At 42.0% G+C, this 18,726-nt stretch overlaps 1 protein-coding gene across 5 annotated transcripts in view; it reads left to right on the top strand.

Annotated features, from left to right (window-relative positions):
• ANO4 (anoctamin 4) overlaps positions 1-18,726 on the top strand; it is a 390,715-nt gene that overhangs the window by 166,364 nt on the left and 205,625 nt on the right. For all 5 annotated transcript variants that reach the window (XM_045292178.1, XM_045292181.1, XM_045292174.1 and 2 more), the window contains exons 3-4: positions 7,501-7,637; positions 13,028-13,186. In XM_045292178.1, the coding sequence (XP_045148113.1) occupies positions 7,501-7,637; positions 13,028-13,186 (296 nt within the window). The remainder of the gene's footprint in view (positions 1-7,500; positions 7,638-13,027; positions 13,187-18,726) is intronic.

The raw sequence follows: 18,726 nt of genomic DNA, 5'->3' as shown, positions 1-18,726 counted from the left end.
AATGCCGTCTTTTGAAATAAATTCTTCTAGGGGGAGGGGCAGGTGTCCACTTAGTATTTGGGACTGGAGCCGGAACCCATACTATTTTTTATTGCTTTTATATTACTGATTCCTCCATCCCACCCTCTTGCCTAGAAGTGTGAGGGCCTCCCACTCATATCTTATGTATGTTTGTACCTAGCACAAACATGTGCTCAATGGACAAATAACAGAATAATCCATGAATTAATTCACTGGAGCCCTGGACATATAATTTGGGTGACTTCTTTCCTAGAGAATTCATCCTCAAAAGGGAACCCTGGGTACAATGGATAAGCACTACCTTGCTAAGTTCAAACACACAGTTGCTCTGTGGGAGAAAACGTCAGACCTGCTTCTGTGAAGAGTACAGTGTGGGAACCACATGGGGTAGTTCTACTCTCTAACAAAGGGTCATGGTGAGTCGACACATAGTGGCACCTAACAGCGACCAAAAGAGCCCAAAGGATTTTCCACTGGAGGGAAGGATGGAAATGGTGACAAATATTTGATAGGTCCGTTGTTACCAGGTGCCACCGAGTCTGCTTGGCTGACTCAGAGCCACCCCGGGAACAACAGGGTGAAGCATTGCCCGGTCCTCCTCAGCCTCACAGTTGTCCTTTTTTTTAAAAAAAAAATCATTTTATTAGAGATTCATACAGCTCTTATCACAGTACAAGCATGCATCCACTGTGTCAAGCACATTTGTACATTTGTTGCCATCATCATTTTCAAAACATTTTCTTTCTATTTGAGCCCTTAGTATCAGCTCATTTTTTCCCCTCCCTCCCCCTGCTTCCTGCCTGACGAACCCTTGATAATTTATAAACTTTTTTTTTCATGTCTTATACTGACTGGTGTCTCCCTTCACCCACTTTTCTGTTGTCCATCCCCCAGGGAGGGGGTTATATGTAGATCATTGTAATCAGTTCAACCTTTCTCCCCCCCATCTCCCCCTTACCCTCCTGGTATCGCTACTCTCATTATTGATCCTGAAAGGTTTATCTGTCCTGGGTTCCCTGTGTTTCCAGCTCTGATCAGTACTGTGTACATGCTCAGGTCTAGCCTCACAATTATTATGTTGCAGCCACTGTGTCACTCTATCTCATCAAAGGACTTCCTCTTTCTCACAGCCCCTCCACTTTACCAAGTGTGATGTCCTTCCCCAGGGACTGGTCTCTCCTGATAACCTCTTACTTTTATTTCCAAATTTTGCGTTATCTCCTGATAACCTCTTATTTTTATTTCCAAATTTTGCGTTCCAATTGCCAATAATTATCAATGCAGCTTGACTGCCTGTTTGGTCAATTTCACATTGGAGATGTTGGTAGAATTCTTCAATTTCTAGCTTTAGTAGTTGGTGCATGAATTTGAATAATAGGTGTATTCGTTGCATTTCCTTATAGGCAGATAGACATTATCCTACCACAGACAGCATTGTACTTCAAGATAGATCTTGCAGTGTCCTCTTTGACTATGAATGCAATGCCATCCCTCTTGCGTGTGTCATTCCCAGCACCATAAGCCATATGATTTTCTATTTCATGGTGGCCAATACCAGTCCATTTTAGCCCACTGACTCCTAGAATATCGATCTGTAGGCATTCCATTTCATTTGTAACAACTCCCAACTTCCCTAGAGGCATACGTCATACGCTCCAAGTTCCACCGTTTGCAGCTGTTTCTTCTCCTTTGGAGTCGTGTTCCATCTGCGTCAGGGTGGTCAACTCTGCTTTGAGAAGGCAGCACTTCCGCAGTCATAGTTTGTGTGCCTTTTGACCTGTATTATATCTGACAATGTTCTGCTTCTCTTCATTAGTTCTCAGTCACTGAGGATGTTCCGATGCTCACCACAGGCTTGTCAAGTGGCTAATTCTTCTGAAGTGGATAGTCTCTTCTTTTGAATCAGAATGCTCTGTTGAAGCCTGTATACTTGGAAACGCCATATATTTGGAACATCAGTGACAGAATTTTCAGCATCCTAGCAACACACCAGCAACTACAGTCTGGTAACCTGACAACAGCCCAGTAATTGGGGTAATTTTAATACTACAAAATAAATTCACTTTTCCATCACAAAAAGCTTGACAACAACTGCCTGCTTCTGATGGGTCTGCTTGGCCCCCATCCTGAGCCGGTGTCTGAAGAGCCAGTGCAGGGAACTCTCTTTCTTCTACAACAGTGGAGGCTTCAAGCCTTACGTGAACTCTGTAATGGAGTTTTGGTCTCCCAAACAGTTTGAGAGACCTTGTTTGCTCTCTTTTGTATGTTTTGTATCCTTGCTTTGTTCCAAAGACATTTTTTTCCAAATATTTTTATAGACATCTCTTACTCATTCCAATATATCCCTTCCCTTCCCTTCACATATAGATAGCTCTGTTGTTTAGTCCCATCGGGTGGGGCTATAAATCATCAATGCTATCAACTCCTCTCTGTCCCCTCCCCCCTCACTTCCTGTCCCCTTACTCTAGTCAGTGTCTCTGAAGGATCATCTATCTTGACTGCCATGTACCAGGAAATCTTAAGTGTACAAATGAATATACACAAATCTAACATGATCAATGAGGTATATCGCATATGGACCATAATAGTTAGGGGAGGAAATCTTAAAGAACTAAGGGATAGTTAGGTGGTTCCTCAGTGCCACTCCGCACCCTGGGATTTATCCTCCGTCTGTGAGGCCCTTCTAAGAGGGACTGTCCAATTATCTTGCTGGTGGACTTTGAGTCTCCACTACATGCAGTCCCCTTCATATCAATTTGGATGTATTTTTTTTGAACTTCTGATACCTCTTCCCATCGTCCCTCATGATCACACAGGCTGGTGTCCTTCTTCCTTGTGGGCTTTATTGCTTCTCTGCTAGATGGCCATTTGTTTAACTCCAAGCCTTTAAGACCCCAGACATTATAGCTTTTGATATCCAGGCACCATCAGCTTTCTTCACCACATTTCCTTATGCACCCATTTTGTCTTCAGCAATTGTGTCAGGGAGGTGGGTATCATACCATGCCACATTATTAGAACAAAGCCTTCCTGTTCAGAACTAAAATTTAAGTAGAAGCCCAAAGTCCATCTGTTTCCTTGTTGCATTTACATAGGCTGAGATTCTGATCCTGGGATTAGAGCACCATGTTGTTATCTTCCTTGCTTTCCCACAGGCCTGGTACTGACCCACCTACTCTGACCCATCTTTGTGTGTCAGTTCTGTTCACTCAGACCTTCCTGAGTCTGAACACAATGCAGGTCCATTACATGGACCTTTTTCGTTCTCTTTCATTGTATCCTTCATAATTTGCTCCTTGGAGTATTTGGTTCTCTCACTTAATGAGACTAATAGTAGACTTCTACCAGGAAGACAATTATCAAACATTTTGTGTCTATGTCAAGGGAAAAGTATTGGGAGGTGAAGGATTCCGTTAATAGGTGACCTTGTTTGGATGAGTAGTACATTTGTGACACGCGTGTCCATAGATAAAGAAACGGTGCTCTCACCAGTGAGAGCAAGGAACCTGTCTGACATCTTGAATGCTTTAGACTCAGCACCTACGTTAGCTCCGTGTCCAGTCATGGCAGTAGGGGTGCACTGTGGAGGGGGTGGGGGCTAGGGTGGAGGTGTCATCAAATAAGTTGTCATCAAATCAGCTCTGAGTCATGGGCTTTGTGTATCAAATAAGTTCATGGTAGTCACTCAGTAAGCTCTTGTTGAATAAATAGTGTGTTTGTAGATTGACTATCATTGAATGTTAGAGGGTTTTTGTTTGTTTTTGTTTTTTAGGAAACTGATATAAATTTGCACAAAAAATATTATACTTTCCTAAAATGTACCTTCTAATGAGGCTGATGATGTCCAAATCAAAGGATACATACTGATAGAAGGCGCATCTTCCTCCCCTAAGTTGTTTTTGCTGACCATATGTCCAGCGGTGCCTTGTCTGACTGTTCAGCCCGTCTAATATCTACTGGAGCTATTCAGAAGCTGCCAGGGGGTGATGGTGCCTTAATATCACTTATTTGCTACAACTCAGATTGCTATCACATACTGAGTTCCCTGAACACTCAGGTGGCCGCAGCCCCAGAATCACTTCTAGACAGAAATCCTGATGGCCGTAACGGATCTCGCTCCCTTTCCCCAAGTTCACCGATCTCTTCAGAGGAGAAGAGTTGAGACTTTATTCTAGGGCAGATTTGACATCCATTCTACTGATAGTTTGAATCAGAAAATTCTTTGTTATTTGGAGGAAACCCTTGGGAGACCTGCTACCCCTGTAGGGTTGCTTTGACGCAGTGTTGACTCGACAGTGGTGGGTTTGGGTTTGGGTTTGGGTTTGGCAAACCAAAGAAAACAGCGATGACACTAATAACAAGTGACCCAACAAACCCCTATGGTCTACCGAGGAGTGGCCAATGAAGTTTTAGCTCACATCCAGCTCACAGTAGGCCCTGTGGGGCTCCAAACCCATCCAATAGTTAATTCTCTAGTTCATCAATAAATATGTGAAATAGACATACTCAATAATTGGCAGGATCCCTAATTCCCTGATTTCACTGTTGTTGATGTTAAGTGCTACCAAGTCGATTTCAGTAGGATAAAGAACTTTCCCATAGGGTCTCATTGACTGTCATCTTCCTGGAAACAGAACACCAGTCATCACTGGGTGGGTTTTCCCTGCCAATATTTAGGTTGACACTGAGCCACCCAGGCTCCTTCCAATGTCTCTAGACAAAGCCGAGTGTCCCTTGAGGGGCTAACCTGTCTCCGGTTGAGAGCCACTGATGTAGAGGACTTTGCTTAAAATCACCAAAGTTTGACTTTGCAAACATCAGAAAATAATACTGGCAGGAGAGGACTTGGTAATCATCTGCCCTTGGCAATAGCACAGGGGTTACTCTCACAGATGGATGAACAGATATTCAAGTTTCTCCACAATGAATGAGTTCCCCAGATGTGGATCTCAGTGTCCTTTTTAGCCTCCCCATTTATCTCACACCCTATCCAAGTCTAAGAAACAAGAGCTAAGATGCTAACAGAAGATCCTGGGACCCAGAATCAACAACACTCCTTAAGAAACTGCTGTATCAGCACCCCTCCCCACTCGCCTGCTAATATATCTACTTTCTCATTTAATCCTCATAGTAGCCACTAGAAAGTTCTCTATCTTTCTTTTACCAGTGAACAAACCAGGCACAAATTTAAACAGTCAAGTGGACTGTTTACTATTTTGGAATTGTAAGCAGGTTTTCTAATGTTATTAAAATGATTATTGTATCCTATTGTTCAAATCTGATCAATAGCTTCTTGAAATTTAATCACTTTCTGCTTGCAAATGTAATCAAAACCTCCGTGAAACTGTCGAGCTCCTTGTTGGTGAATGAGAATGGGGTTAGGAGACTGTAAAAGCAAGATTCTGGAGCCATAGACGGAGCCCCTGGATGGTGCTAACCTAAAGGTTGATGCTTAAGAGGCTCTCTGCTTCTGGAGAATCAGCCCTTACAAATCCAATGAAGCACAGGTTTCTGATTCACATGAATCACCAGGGGCAACTCAAAGACACCTATCTTTTTATAGAGCCATCGAATATTAGGAAAGAGGGTGGAGGGAGCTGTCAGGCTCCATTAGCCTGTGCTCACCATGAGGTCAGCATCTAGGACCTCTGCAACACCCAAGGCAGAAGAGGTCCCTACACTGATGGAACTCAAGATTCTAAGACATCAAGAGAGTAACAGAAGGTGATAAGAGCTGTGGGATAAATGAGAAGTGAAAGGAGATGAGGAACAGTTGGAGGGAGGGAGCTTCTGTACATAGCATCGTCAGGGAGATTGTCTTTGATCCTGACATCTCCCCCAAACACTGGACTTCCAGCACCTCCCTAAAAAGTTGTTGCTTCTCCACCTTGAATGCCTTTGGCTGCTGTCTGGTTGTCGTCAACTCATGGTGACCTTATGCATAACAGAATAAAACGTCTGCTCCTGCACTCTCTTCACAAGCCCATGGTTGCAATTACTGCACCCAGTCATGTTATTGACACTTTCCTTGGTTCTCCCTGGCCTCCCATTTGACTAACCCTGAGGTGCCTTTCTCTAGCCATTGGTGGGATCGAGTAGATGTCACCCAAAACTTGGTTAGATGAAAGGATCATAGTGTTTCTATCTCTGTATTCTCAGAATTCTGAACCCGTGTGGTGAGTGTCTTAGTTTTCCTTTACTGCTGTAACAAATTACCCTGAACTTTGTGGCTGTGGTGTGTTGTGTGTAACCATGTAGTTAGCAGTTCAAAACCCCCAGCTGCTGCTCAGGAGGAAGAGGAGGCTTTCTACCCTGGGAAAGCTTTCTCGTCTCAGAAACCCACAGGGGCAGTGGTGCTCTGTCCTGTCGGGTTGGAATAGGAATCAACTCAATGGCGGTGAGTTTGGTTTTGGTTTGGGGGGAGGGGGATTAAATTGATTAATTTGTTAATGTAATCACACAGTCTAAAAGAAAAGTGTCAGCAGGCCTGCATTCCTCCGGGAGACCTTAAAAAAGAATCCATTTCCTTGGGTTTTTTAGCTTTAGGAGGCTGTCTGCATTCGTTGGCTTGTAGCTCCATCTCCCCATCTTCAAAATCAGCACAGCAGTGTAGCATCTCCAAATTTCTCTTTGTCTCTGACTTTTCTGCCTCCTCTCATAAGAATCCTGGTGATTATATTGGGCTCACCCAGGTGACCCAGAGTAATCTTCCCATAGTAAGACCCTTAATTTAGTCACCTCTGCAAAGGCCCTGTTGCCTTAAAGGGTAACAAACTCATAGGTTCCACAGACGAAGATACTGTCGGGGTCCATTACTCAGCCTACCAGAATAAGCAATATGTGTTCATTCTAGTCCCATGCCCATTTTATTTTATGTTTGTAAAACTTGAGAAGGAAAATGAGTTAACTAGAATTGTATACTTGGCTATAGCCTTAAACCTGGTCACCCCAACTAAGTAGACTCTATCCTATCTGAGAACCCTGCTATTTTCCTTCATAACATTCATCGCAAATTTCACTAGTTTATTTTTTATACTGTTTACCTGTTACTGCAAGGACAGGTTACCATGAAGTGTAGCATCACACAGGTCTATGCCTGACACACAGTGTACACATCAGTGAAACTTTTTAAATGGTAGAGGCTACCAGTCTTTAGAGGAGCAGACAGCCTCATCTAGCCCTCTCAGAGAAGCTGGTGGATTCGACTTTTCAGTTAGCTGCCCAACGCATAACTCACTGTGCCGGCCAAGCTCCTTCACATTTACCTTAATCTTCCCTAATGAAGACAGTGTCTGGTCAAGGATGTTTTAAATCCAATACCCTTTTATCGTACTAAATAATATACATTCCTCTATGGATGTTATTGAAACAACAAGGCTAAAAAATAGAGCAAGTTAAAGCAAGATGTGGCCTCTCTTAACATCGCTTTCAATATCCAGATCCTTAACCCCACTTGAAATATATTTCTTTTGATTCTAGTGGCCAAGGATGTCAATATTCTGTTTGATGAATTAGAAGCTGTCAACAGTCCTTGCAAAGATGATGATTCTCTGCTGCATCCTGGGAACCTGACCAGTACTTCCGATGATGCTAGCAGATTGGAAGCAGGAGGAGAGGTAAGAGTGTGTGATTTCTTACAAATATAACTCATTGGTCCGGGTGGGAATCTGTGAAGTACGTTCCGGCGGACTGTTTAAAGATACTATCAGTGAACTGTTGTTGCTTATTGTTGTCAAGTACTACTATTTATAGATATTTTCAATATTGTTGCTCATCGTTATCAAGTCGGCTCCCATTCTTGTAAGCTTTACATATAATAGGACAGAACATTGCCTTGTCCCATGTCAACTTCACAATCATTGTTATGGGTCAATGAGTCCATTACTCTGACAGTTGTGTTGATCTATTTCATTGACAGTTTCCCTCATTTTTCAACCACTGCCTGCTCAAGCAGACAGGATATCCTCTTTCAGTCATCAGTCTTTCCTTATGTAAGCTGGTTCAAGTCTCGGCATCCCCGTTTCTAAGGAGCCTTCTGGTTATGTTGCTTCTAGCAGTTCACAATATATTCGGCATTCTTTGCCAACAGCACAATTCAATTTCTTTGAAAATAAGGGGCAGCGTGTATATTTCTTTGGTCTCCCTCAGGAGGCTAGCACATTTCATGAATACTAAGCTCAAAGAAAATGTTCAGTGGGTTGTCCTCTTTTTTCTTCTTCTTACATCTAAAGACATTTCATTTAGGTAAGATTCCTAAAAACACCCATCATTTGAAGGTTCTCCACATTCTGGGTGTCAGCAACTAGTATTACATAAGCTCTGCAAGGTGAGGCCTCCTTTTATAAATCGACAGCATGTTGAAAAGTGCCATAGAATCGGCTTCAGTAGATTCTATTGGCTGAAGCCTCTCTGAGTTTCCATTCAATAGCCAGAATCCTCTTTGGAAATGAGGGTGGTGAAACATCATCTCACATACTTCGGACAATGTGTTAGTCTGGGTAGACTAGAGAAACAAGTATCTAGACACTCAGGTGTGTAAGAAAGAGCTTTATATAAAGAGTAATTGCACATTAAGAAAACATCCCAGCCCAGTCCAGATCAAGTCCATAAGTCCTATATCAGCCAATGTGTCTGATACGAATCTATAAAATCCTCTTCAAACTTACGAAACACATGCAATGATGCCAAATGCAGGAAGATCGCAGGCCAATGGGTGGGAAATCTTGTGGATCCAGTGGCAGTGTAAGCATCTCAGCGTTGGCTGCAGTCTCCATGTAGCTTCTCCAGCTCCAAGGCTCTGGGTGCCATCAGCATGTCTCCATGTGGCTTGTCATCTGCAGTGTCTCCCAAGGAGTGACCCTTGTCAGAAGAGAGTCTCCAAGGGAGTGAGCCAAGAGAGTGTGTCTCCCACCTCCAAGGTGAAATACAGGAGGTCCCAGAAACCTCAGGAGAAGGCCATGTCCACACAGAGGCCTCATTGGCCTGATTGACAGGCTAGACTCCACCACTTCACTCTTAATCCTCTCAAATTGGCAAACGCTTATATAACTACCACAGATAATTATATGGAACTTCATTATAATTACTGTGTAAATAAACTCATCTGTTGCTATGTAATTTTATTAAAAGAAATATTTTGTTAGAGGCATTCACTATTTCTCAGGTGTATTTCAGTGGAGTTTAATATCTTGTTTATAAATACACTGAGTATAGGTAGTAGAAACATAATGTCAGAGTAATTTATGCATTGTATACTCACAACCACGAAAATTGAAGAAAAGACTGATGTTGTCCAGGATCTTCTTTGGGTCCATACTCAATGTCCATGGAAGCAGCAGTCAAGAAATCAAACAATGGAATGCCTTGTACACAAGACCCCTTTAAAACCTTAAAGAGCCAGGTTAGCACGTTAAAGATGAAGGTCCAGCTGACTGCACATGTGGTATTTTCAGTTGCCTGAAAGCTGGACAGTGCATAAGAAAGACGGAAGAAAAATTGGAACATTGGGATTATGACACTGGTGAACAATATTGACAATACCATAGACTACCAGAAGAACAAACAAATCATTCTTGGACGAAGTACAGCCAGAATCCCCACATACTTTGGTCAGGAATCAGGAGGGACCAGTGCCGGGAGTCAGACATCGTGCTGGTAAAGTAGAGGGTCAGTGAAAAAAGAGGAGCCCCAAAACCAGATGAATGACACAGTGCTACAACAAGAGCTCAAATGTAACACTTGTGAGGATGGTTCAGGACCCACCGTGTTTTGTTCTGATGTACATGGATCTCGATGAGTCAGAATTTATTAGATAACACCTAACAATGATGAATGATGTTTGTGCTGTTCCAGAACCAAGTAACCATTGAAGGATGACGTCTTTGAAAAGAGAGACTTGTACCCTTGCTTCTAGCAGGCTTCCCAGCCCTGCCACTCTCCCCTGCCCCCCCCCCCCCACACACACACGCAAATAACACTCTACTATGCATGGTTGGGGGTTGTTTTTAGAAATAAAAATGCGTTCTCTAATCCCTTCAGACAGATGTTTTAGATGCCATATTGTATCATGAAGGGGACCTTGCTTAGCACCTCAGAAAGCAATGAATCTCATCCGTTAACATTGTTGCTGCTGTTAATTATCTGAGAGCCGACTATCACCCCTAGAATCCCCTGTAGAACCGAATGGAACATTGCTTGGTCCTGTGCCATCTTCATGACCATTGGTATGCCTGAGGCCACTGTGTAGCCACTGTGTATTTTGACTGACTTCCGTCTGTATTGAACAAAATATCGTTGTGCCCCATACACATTTTCATTCTGTTCACTGGGTAATTTTCAAACATTGGTCAGTAGACCTTCTTAGCCCACATGGTCTAGGAGCTCTGTTAAAACTGGCTCACCATGGATGACCCAGTTGGTGTTGGAAATTCCAGTTGGCACGACTTCTTATATGATAGCAACACACAAGTCCAGACAGCGTGATGATCCATCAGACAAGTGGTGACCTCTTCACTTACAGCTGTGGGCACAGACTCTGAAAGATTATAGATTTGTTGCGATGACACAATTCATGGTTCTTCCCAGGAAGCCAAACGTCCTCCTAATACCTTGGTGAAGCCCTGTTTTTAACGGCAGGTGCTGATGTGCTAAGTCCACAGGATAGCTTCTGTGCTGGGCAGACAATTGTTAGGGAAGTGTTTGTTCAGGTAGCCTCCTGAGTGCCTCTTTATGCAAAAGCCAGAAAAAAGACAGTGAGAATTGTTCATCTATTGAAAACGTCTGCAGCCCGGCCTGGCCCACTGGGGCCCTGTCGCTGCAGGCTGAGTTCCCTTTCAGAAGAGGCAGTGTGCAGGGCACTTGTACATTTTACCAATGGCTTTGAAGGCCTGGCATGTTTGCTTTCTTCATAAGACTCTTAGAAACTAATATATTCTGTGCCCTAGAGCAAAGGGAGCTTCTTCATTTCTACTCAGCCAGGTTTGCACAACGTTTTGGAAATCTATCAGCCTGTGGAACCTGGCTTCAGACTCGTGGGCCCAAATGTGGTAGTTTGTTTAAGTGTTGCCATGAGCCTAAGAAGCCTGAACAAAAATTCATCCTAATTTCCTTGTGCTTCTCTTTTTTTATATGTGATATTTGCTTTTTGCAGAATATTTGTAATTTATATTAATTATACATTATCATCATAAAAATGAATACCTTGAATTTATGAACAATGGTGATATTTTCCCAATCGTGGTAATAACCTAAAGGTCGGCTGTGAATTTTAATTACTCTGTAACAGAACGAAATGGCCCTAGTGCAGTGGTTCTCAACCGTCCTCATCCCACGACCCTTTAATACAGTTCCTCATGTTGTGGTGACCCCCCCAACCATAAAATTATTTGTGTTGCTACTTCATAACTGTAATTTTGCTACTATTATGAATTGGGTGACCCTTGTGAAAGGGTCATTCGACCCCCAGGTTGAGAGCCACTGCCCTAGTGGCTGTGTCCAATAAGCATTGCACTGCTAGCCACAAGGCTGGAGATTCAAAACCACCTGCTACTCCATAGGAGAACAATGAAGCTGTCTCCTCCCATAAAGATTTACAACCTTGGAAACTCTATGGAAGGTTGCTTTGAGTTGGTCTTGACTCACTGGTAGTGGTTTTATTTATTTATTTTGGTATGCAAGTAGAAAGGTTGGGTATTATTTTGTGACACTTTCATCCCAAATACAGTATATCTATCTCTCTGTGTGTGCATGTGTGCATACGCGCATGTACACATAAATAACAAAATAAAGTGTTTTCTAACGTGGGCAAAAAGTTTTAGAAGCCTCAAACTAGACTATCATTAAAACCATTTAAGCTAATGATAGTCCCATTCACTATGCTTCCAAAGGTAATCTTTATGAATTTTTGCATTTAAAAAAATTGTCTTGCTCAAAAATACTTTTAGCACATATGTTCAGAGCCTTACGTTTTTATTTTTAAATGTGTCTTTTTTGGGGCTCTGTAAAGAATGGTGTCATATAACAGGAAACCTTTTGTGATTTTCTGACTTCTTAGCCAGTTAGATATGACCGTGGTTTACGCACATTCCTGTAGATAGCCCACTCTGTAACATACTCAATTTATTTATTTGCCCATGTAAAATTTTGAACTAGTTTCCATTCTGCTATTGTGAAAAACGCTGTAATGAACATTTAGATGTATATATGTACACACACGGGTTTCAAAAATCTGATGGAAAAAATCCATTATCTTTTCATTGTATTTTTCCATGAGTGTTTTGAATCTCCCTCATGTGTTTATATAATATATATTTACTTATATATAGTTTATGTACATGTATGTATATATAAATATATATGTATATATACATTCACATATATGCATTCATGACAGCATTGTTCAAAATAGCGGAATGCCAGGTTACATAAACCAAACTCATTGCTATCAAGTCAGTGCTGATTGATAGCAACCCTCTCTGGGCTTCCTAGACCTTAGCTATTTCTGAGAGTAGAAAGCCCATTCTTTCTCCCTCAGAGCTCCTGGCGGTTTCCAACTGCCAACCATGCGGATCACAGAGCAACGCATAACCACCACCCCACTTGGGCTTCTAATATATATATACTTGGGCTCCATATATATATGATAGTTTCTCTGTGACTGTGTATTATGCAAATGTTAACTTTTAAGAGATCATGCCAGTGTGTTCTTCAGAGAGAGAGCATCAATTTTCACCCTCACCTATAGAAAATGATTGTTCTCCATTGTCCCACATACATTGTCCAACACTTGATGTCGCTGCATGTCTTAAGTTTTACACATTTGAGTCTATCCTTTTTGCCAGTTTTTATTTTGTTTCTTCTTCCTTGTATTGTTCACTAATAGAAATGTAATTTTAAATAAAAGAAACAGAAAATAAAATCTTCCTTTTTTTTTTTTTTTTTTTTAAGATGAGTTACCCGAAGCTGTTTTATGTGTGGCTTAAACGGATCCCTTTCTCTCTGTGTGCAGACGGTGCCGGAAAGAAGCAAGTCAAATGGACTCTATTTCAGAGATGGAAAGTGTCGAATCGACTACATTCTCGTGTACAGAAAATCCAACCCCCAGACTGAAAAGAGAGAAGTATTTGAAAGAAATATCAGAGCAGAAGGATTACAAATGGAGAAAGAGGTAACTAGTTTGCTTGGATGAGGGAAAAAAAATTCATGATGGTTTATAAATTCAGAACTCTCCATCTGAAGAAGCCATTAAAAAATAAGCAAGCAGTCGGTATGTTGACTGCAAGTTTCATCTGGTTGGGGTTTGCTGATCCTCGGTGCTTGGGAAACGCACCAGCAATTAGGTTTAGGTGGCACAGTTTGTCTTTCAGAGGTTTCAATGTCAAACAACTCCCAGAGAATCCACACACCTTGGTCCAATGACAGAGATTGTTTCACGGCGTTCTTCTCTACCCTGCTTCCTATGTGAGCTGTGCTCTGCCTTATGAAAGGCGGGTTTCATTTGCATGGATTTTGAGAAAACTTAGCATAAAATGCAACCACTTCTTTCCAGAGGCTCTTTTTACAAATTCTGTGAAACGCAGTGAGCTTGGCAGCCTCATATACCAGAAGAGCCTGGCTGATTTGGCCAGAAACAACTGGAGCTTCCAGAAGGATTCCAGTTGTCGGTAATATTCTATTTGTTTTATCCAGTTTGCAAGCTCAGAAATTATTCTGCCAGTGTTTGCTCTTCCCTCTTTGTGTTCCTCTCTGTATGAAGTTTTATTTCTATTGTATTTTTTATCATAAAGCTGAAGTAAACATTTTGAATTTGCATGGGAATGTTTTAATGGGAGACTTCAGGAAAGAAGCTATGGAAGGGCCAGCCAGCCCTCTGATCATAGACTATGATGAGATTGTTGTGTACCCAGAAATACTGCACACATAGACCATGACTCCGTGAACCGAATTACAAACCACTTCTCAGATGTTCCTCCAAACACTGAGCAGATTGTCTACCTTTTTTTCATAGGGAAAAATAAGAAAATATTGGCCATTAGTGATATCTATTTCTGATTCTGCCCCCCAAGACTTTGCAATTGATCTTTGGGCCCAGGCATCCATATTTTTCTTGGTAATGAGGCAGGTGGTGTGAAGTGTCCTGGCTTTATGAAGAAGAGGTGTGACCCCGCTACTCCTGCTGATCTTGAGACACTGCAGACAAAGGGGATGTTTCCAGGTCTGTTGGAATGACCTCAGCTCTTACTAATTCCTTCACCCTTTCTTCTTGTTCCTAAGCTTCAGCTTTTACTTGAAGAAATAATAGATCTGACTTGCTACATAACGTGAAAGAATGAAGGTTCTGTCTGATCTATTCCAACTATCAAAACTAGATAACTTTGTTCAGTTAAATTATATTTATATTTTAAGCTTTATAACAATTCTAATCCATGGGTTTCTTGTGTAGGGGTCTTTTCAATGTCATTTTATGACTTATTAGTTAAAATTCAAAAGCTTAATGTTACTCCAAATAACAGACATGACTAAAGAGATGATAAGTCGTCTATTGTGCATGAAAGCAGGTAGCTGGGGAAGAGCATCGTGCCTGTAACACAGTTATGCTGCTCGATGCAGAGCTGATCTTGACATAAAGGTAGACTAACTACTTGTAGGATTTGGGTTATAGACAACCAATTTAGTAGACAAGTAATTTTGCTTGGTCATAACTTTTTATATGTTTAATGTTATTTTCCATTCTTTTTGAGTTAACTGATGCACAGCACATTTATGCATATATAGAGATTGAAACAGCATCAGGTCCTGTGCCATCCTGACAATTTTTCGGTTTGAGCCCCTTGTTACAGCGATGGTGTCGTGCGATGTTTGTTTTTGCAGACCCGCTACTTTACCAAGCGTGATGTACTTTCTAGCTGCTGATTTTTACTGATTATGTGTCCAAATGAAGCTAGGCGAAGTCTCAGCACCCTTGCTTGTAAGGAACACTTAGTGTATTTCTTCTAAAAATGATTTGCTTGTTTGCAATAGGGTTGGTCTATTCAATATCCTTCATCACCACCGTATTGCAAATGCACTGATTCTTCAGTCTTCCTTACTCCTTGTCCAGCTTTTCCATGCATCTGAGGCGATTGAAAATGCCGTGGCTTGGATCTGGCATACTTTAGTCCTCAATGTGATATCTGTGCTCTTGAACACTTTAAAGAGGTCTTTGGGGGTAATAGATTTTGCCCCATGAAATACATTGTTTGGTTCCTTTACCACAGCTTCCATGAACATTGACAATTGCCCCAATTTGAATGAAATCCTTGATCATTTCCATTTCTTCTCCTTAAATTTTGATTGCTGAGTATTGATTTATCTTTAGGAGCCCTGGTGGCGTACTGCATTACAGGTCAGCAGTTCAAAGCCATCAGCCTCTGCAGGAAAAAGAAGAAGAAGATAAGACTTTCTGCTCCTGTAAATAGTTATAGATTCAGAAACCCACAGGGGCATTTTGACTCTGTCCTATTAAATCCCCGTGAGTTGGAATCAACTCAATGGCAGTGAGTTGTTGATTGTTGGAGGTATTTATTTTTACGGTTCAGTACAATAATTAGCAGTAGGATAAAGGGTGATAACACCATATAGAAAAGAAAGTGAAAACTATCTAACCTCTCGACCCCCTGAAAGTTGTTTTGCTTATGGAGAAAGACGTGCCAGTCTGCTTCCATAAAGATCCAGCCTTGGAAACCCAATGGGGCGGCTCTGTTCTGTTCTGGAAGCCACGTGAGGGCTACAGGGGCACCAGACAAAGGTTTCTCCTGGGCAGCAGCTTCTCCCTGTCTTCTTTTTCCTGCACTGTCTCTATGTACTACCAACAGCCAGGAGGTCGTTCCTCAGAAACTTCTTCACGCGCAGGCTTCACACTTGCATGGCCTCCCCACTCGTTTCCTACGGGAACAGGTGAGCTTTTCCTCGGCCTCGGGCTTCATTTTCGCTTCATGTCCTCGCAGCCTCAACCAGCTCAGCAAGGAGGCTCTTTGCGGGCTCTTCTCTGCTCAAAAGGCAGCAGGGAAGTGTAGACCTATTGATAGTTCCTTGTCACAAATAATGAAAATAAACCTACTTTGTGTTTTTAGTTTGAAAATCCACCAAGAAGCACTTCTGTTTAAATCAAACTTTTTGTAAAAACAACCTCAAGGAGACCAAAATTTTAATAGCCATTTGCACTTCCGGAATTTACCGCAACTTTTCCTAGTACACAAAACAAAGAAGTTGGTTCAAGGTGGGAAAGAAAAACCCCAAGGAGCTTAGGGTGAATTGTTCACCTCTGCGAGTACTCACACTACATACATTTCAAGTACGCTGTCCTCCCTGCGCTGTGCGTAAAGACAGGCTCTGTTGCTGAACAGTTTGGCTAAAACAGTCTTATTTCTTTTAACATTGAAGGTCATGAAACCCCACTAGGAAAATCTTAATTTATGATAAAAAGGAGATAGTCAAATTTCATTTTTCTTAAAGCCTTTGCCCCCCTCCTGATTAGTCAGCAAGTAAGTGCAATTATATGTATTTATGTAAATAGATTTTAATATCATGCAATTTAGGAATTTCTTAAAGCAATTCACAGCAAAGTTGCCAAATAAAGTGTCATTAAGTCAAAGAGACATACTTCTTAGTAGCTGTCCATTTAAAGAGATCCATTCTTAAGGGTAAGCCCATATTTAATCGTTCATATTTTAGTTTTATAAAAGTTATGTAGTTATGCCTTTATGTTAATCTATAAGATTTATAAATATGTATTTATAAATTCACACAGGAGAGGGATTCAAAAAGTTCAGGGAAAAAATGGAAATAAAAGATAATGGAATTTTTCCAGGAACTTTTTGAAGCCCCTCATATATGTCATGCTCAATTCTGTGCCCATGATTGATGCTTTGATGGATGTTTTGAAATTATTATCATTAGGAAGAAATTTTTCTTTCATATAACTTGTCAAATCATAGATGCCTTTTGTATTACTTGGAATCTATAAGTAATAGTTGTGTTGATGGATTACCCTCCCCCTTTAGAACCATGCAGAATATAGGAGAAGACCTATTATTATGCTCATGACAAAATAACTGTAATTAGGCTGATCATATCCTTTTGATGAACATTCACTCCTTCAACAAATAATTAGCGTATGCTCACTCTGTACAGTCATTGCTCTACTAGAAAACTCAGCAGTGAGCCGAGCACACAGAGCTCCTTGCCTATGCAGAATAAATAAGTGTAATCTATAGCATACCGAAAATTGCTGAGCAAACAGCAGGTAAAGGTTAAGAAAGGTGGGCCTCTTTTCTGGTCAGAGAAACCAGTTGAGTGCAGCATCCCTGAGCCCGGAGCGTACCAAATGGAAGTCAGCAGACCAGTATGATGAGTCCATTGAGCAAGGTGAAGAATAATGAGAAAATTCCAGGGAGGCCATAGAGCTCAGGTGCTGTGGGGGCTCCGCAGTCACTGGGGGGACCTTGGCTTTTCTCTGAGTGGCATGGGAAGCCACAGTATAGTTTTGACTATGAGTTTAGGACACGAGAACGCCTGGTTTATATTTTATGAGGGTCTCTCGACCTGGGAAGGAAGAAGGTTCCCAGGATAGGAAAAGGAAGGTTGGTTAGACTCATTGCTAGAATACAAAAAAGAGATGATGGTAGCTTGGTCTTGCATGACGGTGCCGATATTGAGGAGAATGGGCAGTTGAGCTGGTAGGAGTTGCAGACAGATTGAACGAAGGGTCAAGAGGGAGGAGTCACAGGTGTTGTTAGGTGCCATGGAGTCGCTTTCGACCCACAGTGACCCTGTGCACCACAGAAGGAAACAGGGCTCGGTCCTGCGCCCTCCTCACAATGGTTCCTGTGCTTGAGCCCGTTGTGGCCACCACTGTGTCTGTCCATCTCCTTACGGGCTTTCTTCTGTTCCACAGGCTATTTTCAGTGTTTGTAAGAAAATAGCTGTGCTTCACTGAGATGCAGAGAGGAGTGGGTGCCGTTGTAGACACAGCAAGTGTGAGGTGCTCCAGTGAAGGCACTGAACAGGAGGCAGAGGCTGGCATGCCGGGAGAGAGCCAGGCTGGGACTCGGCACTGGGATGAGATCCCCGAGCCACGACTGCAAATAGAGAACAGATAAGGTCCAAGGATCGAGCTGTGGGACACACTGCAGTACTAATTCCAAAGGGAAAGGGGCAAAGTGGTGGCAGCAGAAGAGACTAAGAAGGGGCCACCCAGACGTTGGAAGGAAATTTAGGGGTGTGATGTCTGAAAGAAAGAGTTTCAGGAAGGAAGGAATCATCAACTGTGCTCATGCTACTGAAGGCGAAGTGAAACAGTCAGTCGGTGCAGAGGTCCATGTGAAGGCTTTGACGGGCTGGACGGGGCCACTTTTGGTGAAGAGGTGGGTTGATAACATAATTAAGGTGTATTTAAGAGAGAACAGGAGGATTAACTGTTGAGACCACAAATATAAATAACTCCTTTACGGAGTTTCACCATGAGGTAAATGAAAGAAGACGGGTGATAGAAAAGAGGGTGGGTCAAGCAATGCTTTTTTGATTGATGATGGGAGAAACAACTGCATGTTTTCATATTAGTGGAATGGATCCATGTGAACTGAATGTTTGGATGCTAGTGGAAAGATTTATTGGAGAGGGAAACCAATGTTGTGAAAGAATGCACAGTGGTTAAGCACACTCCACTGC

Source organism: Echinops telfairi, unplaced genomic scaffold, assembly GCF_000313985.2.
Source record: "Echinops telfairi isolate 266 unplaced genomic scaffold, ASM31398v2 ScPeMD7_2;HRSCAF=8, whole genome shotgun sequence".
NCBI classification, from domain to species: domain Eukaryota; kingdom Metazoa; phylum Chordata; class Mammalia; order Afrosoricida; family Tenrecidae; genus Echinops; species Echinops telfairi.
This window is presented reverse-complemented; position numbering and strand designations above follow the sequence as displayed.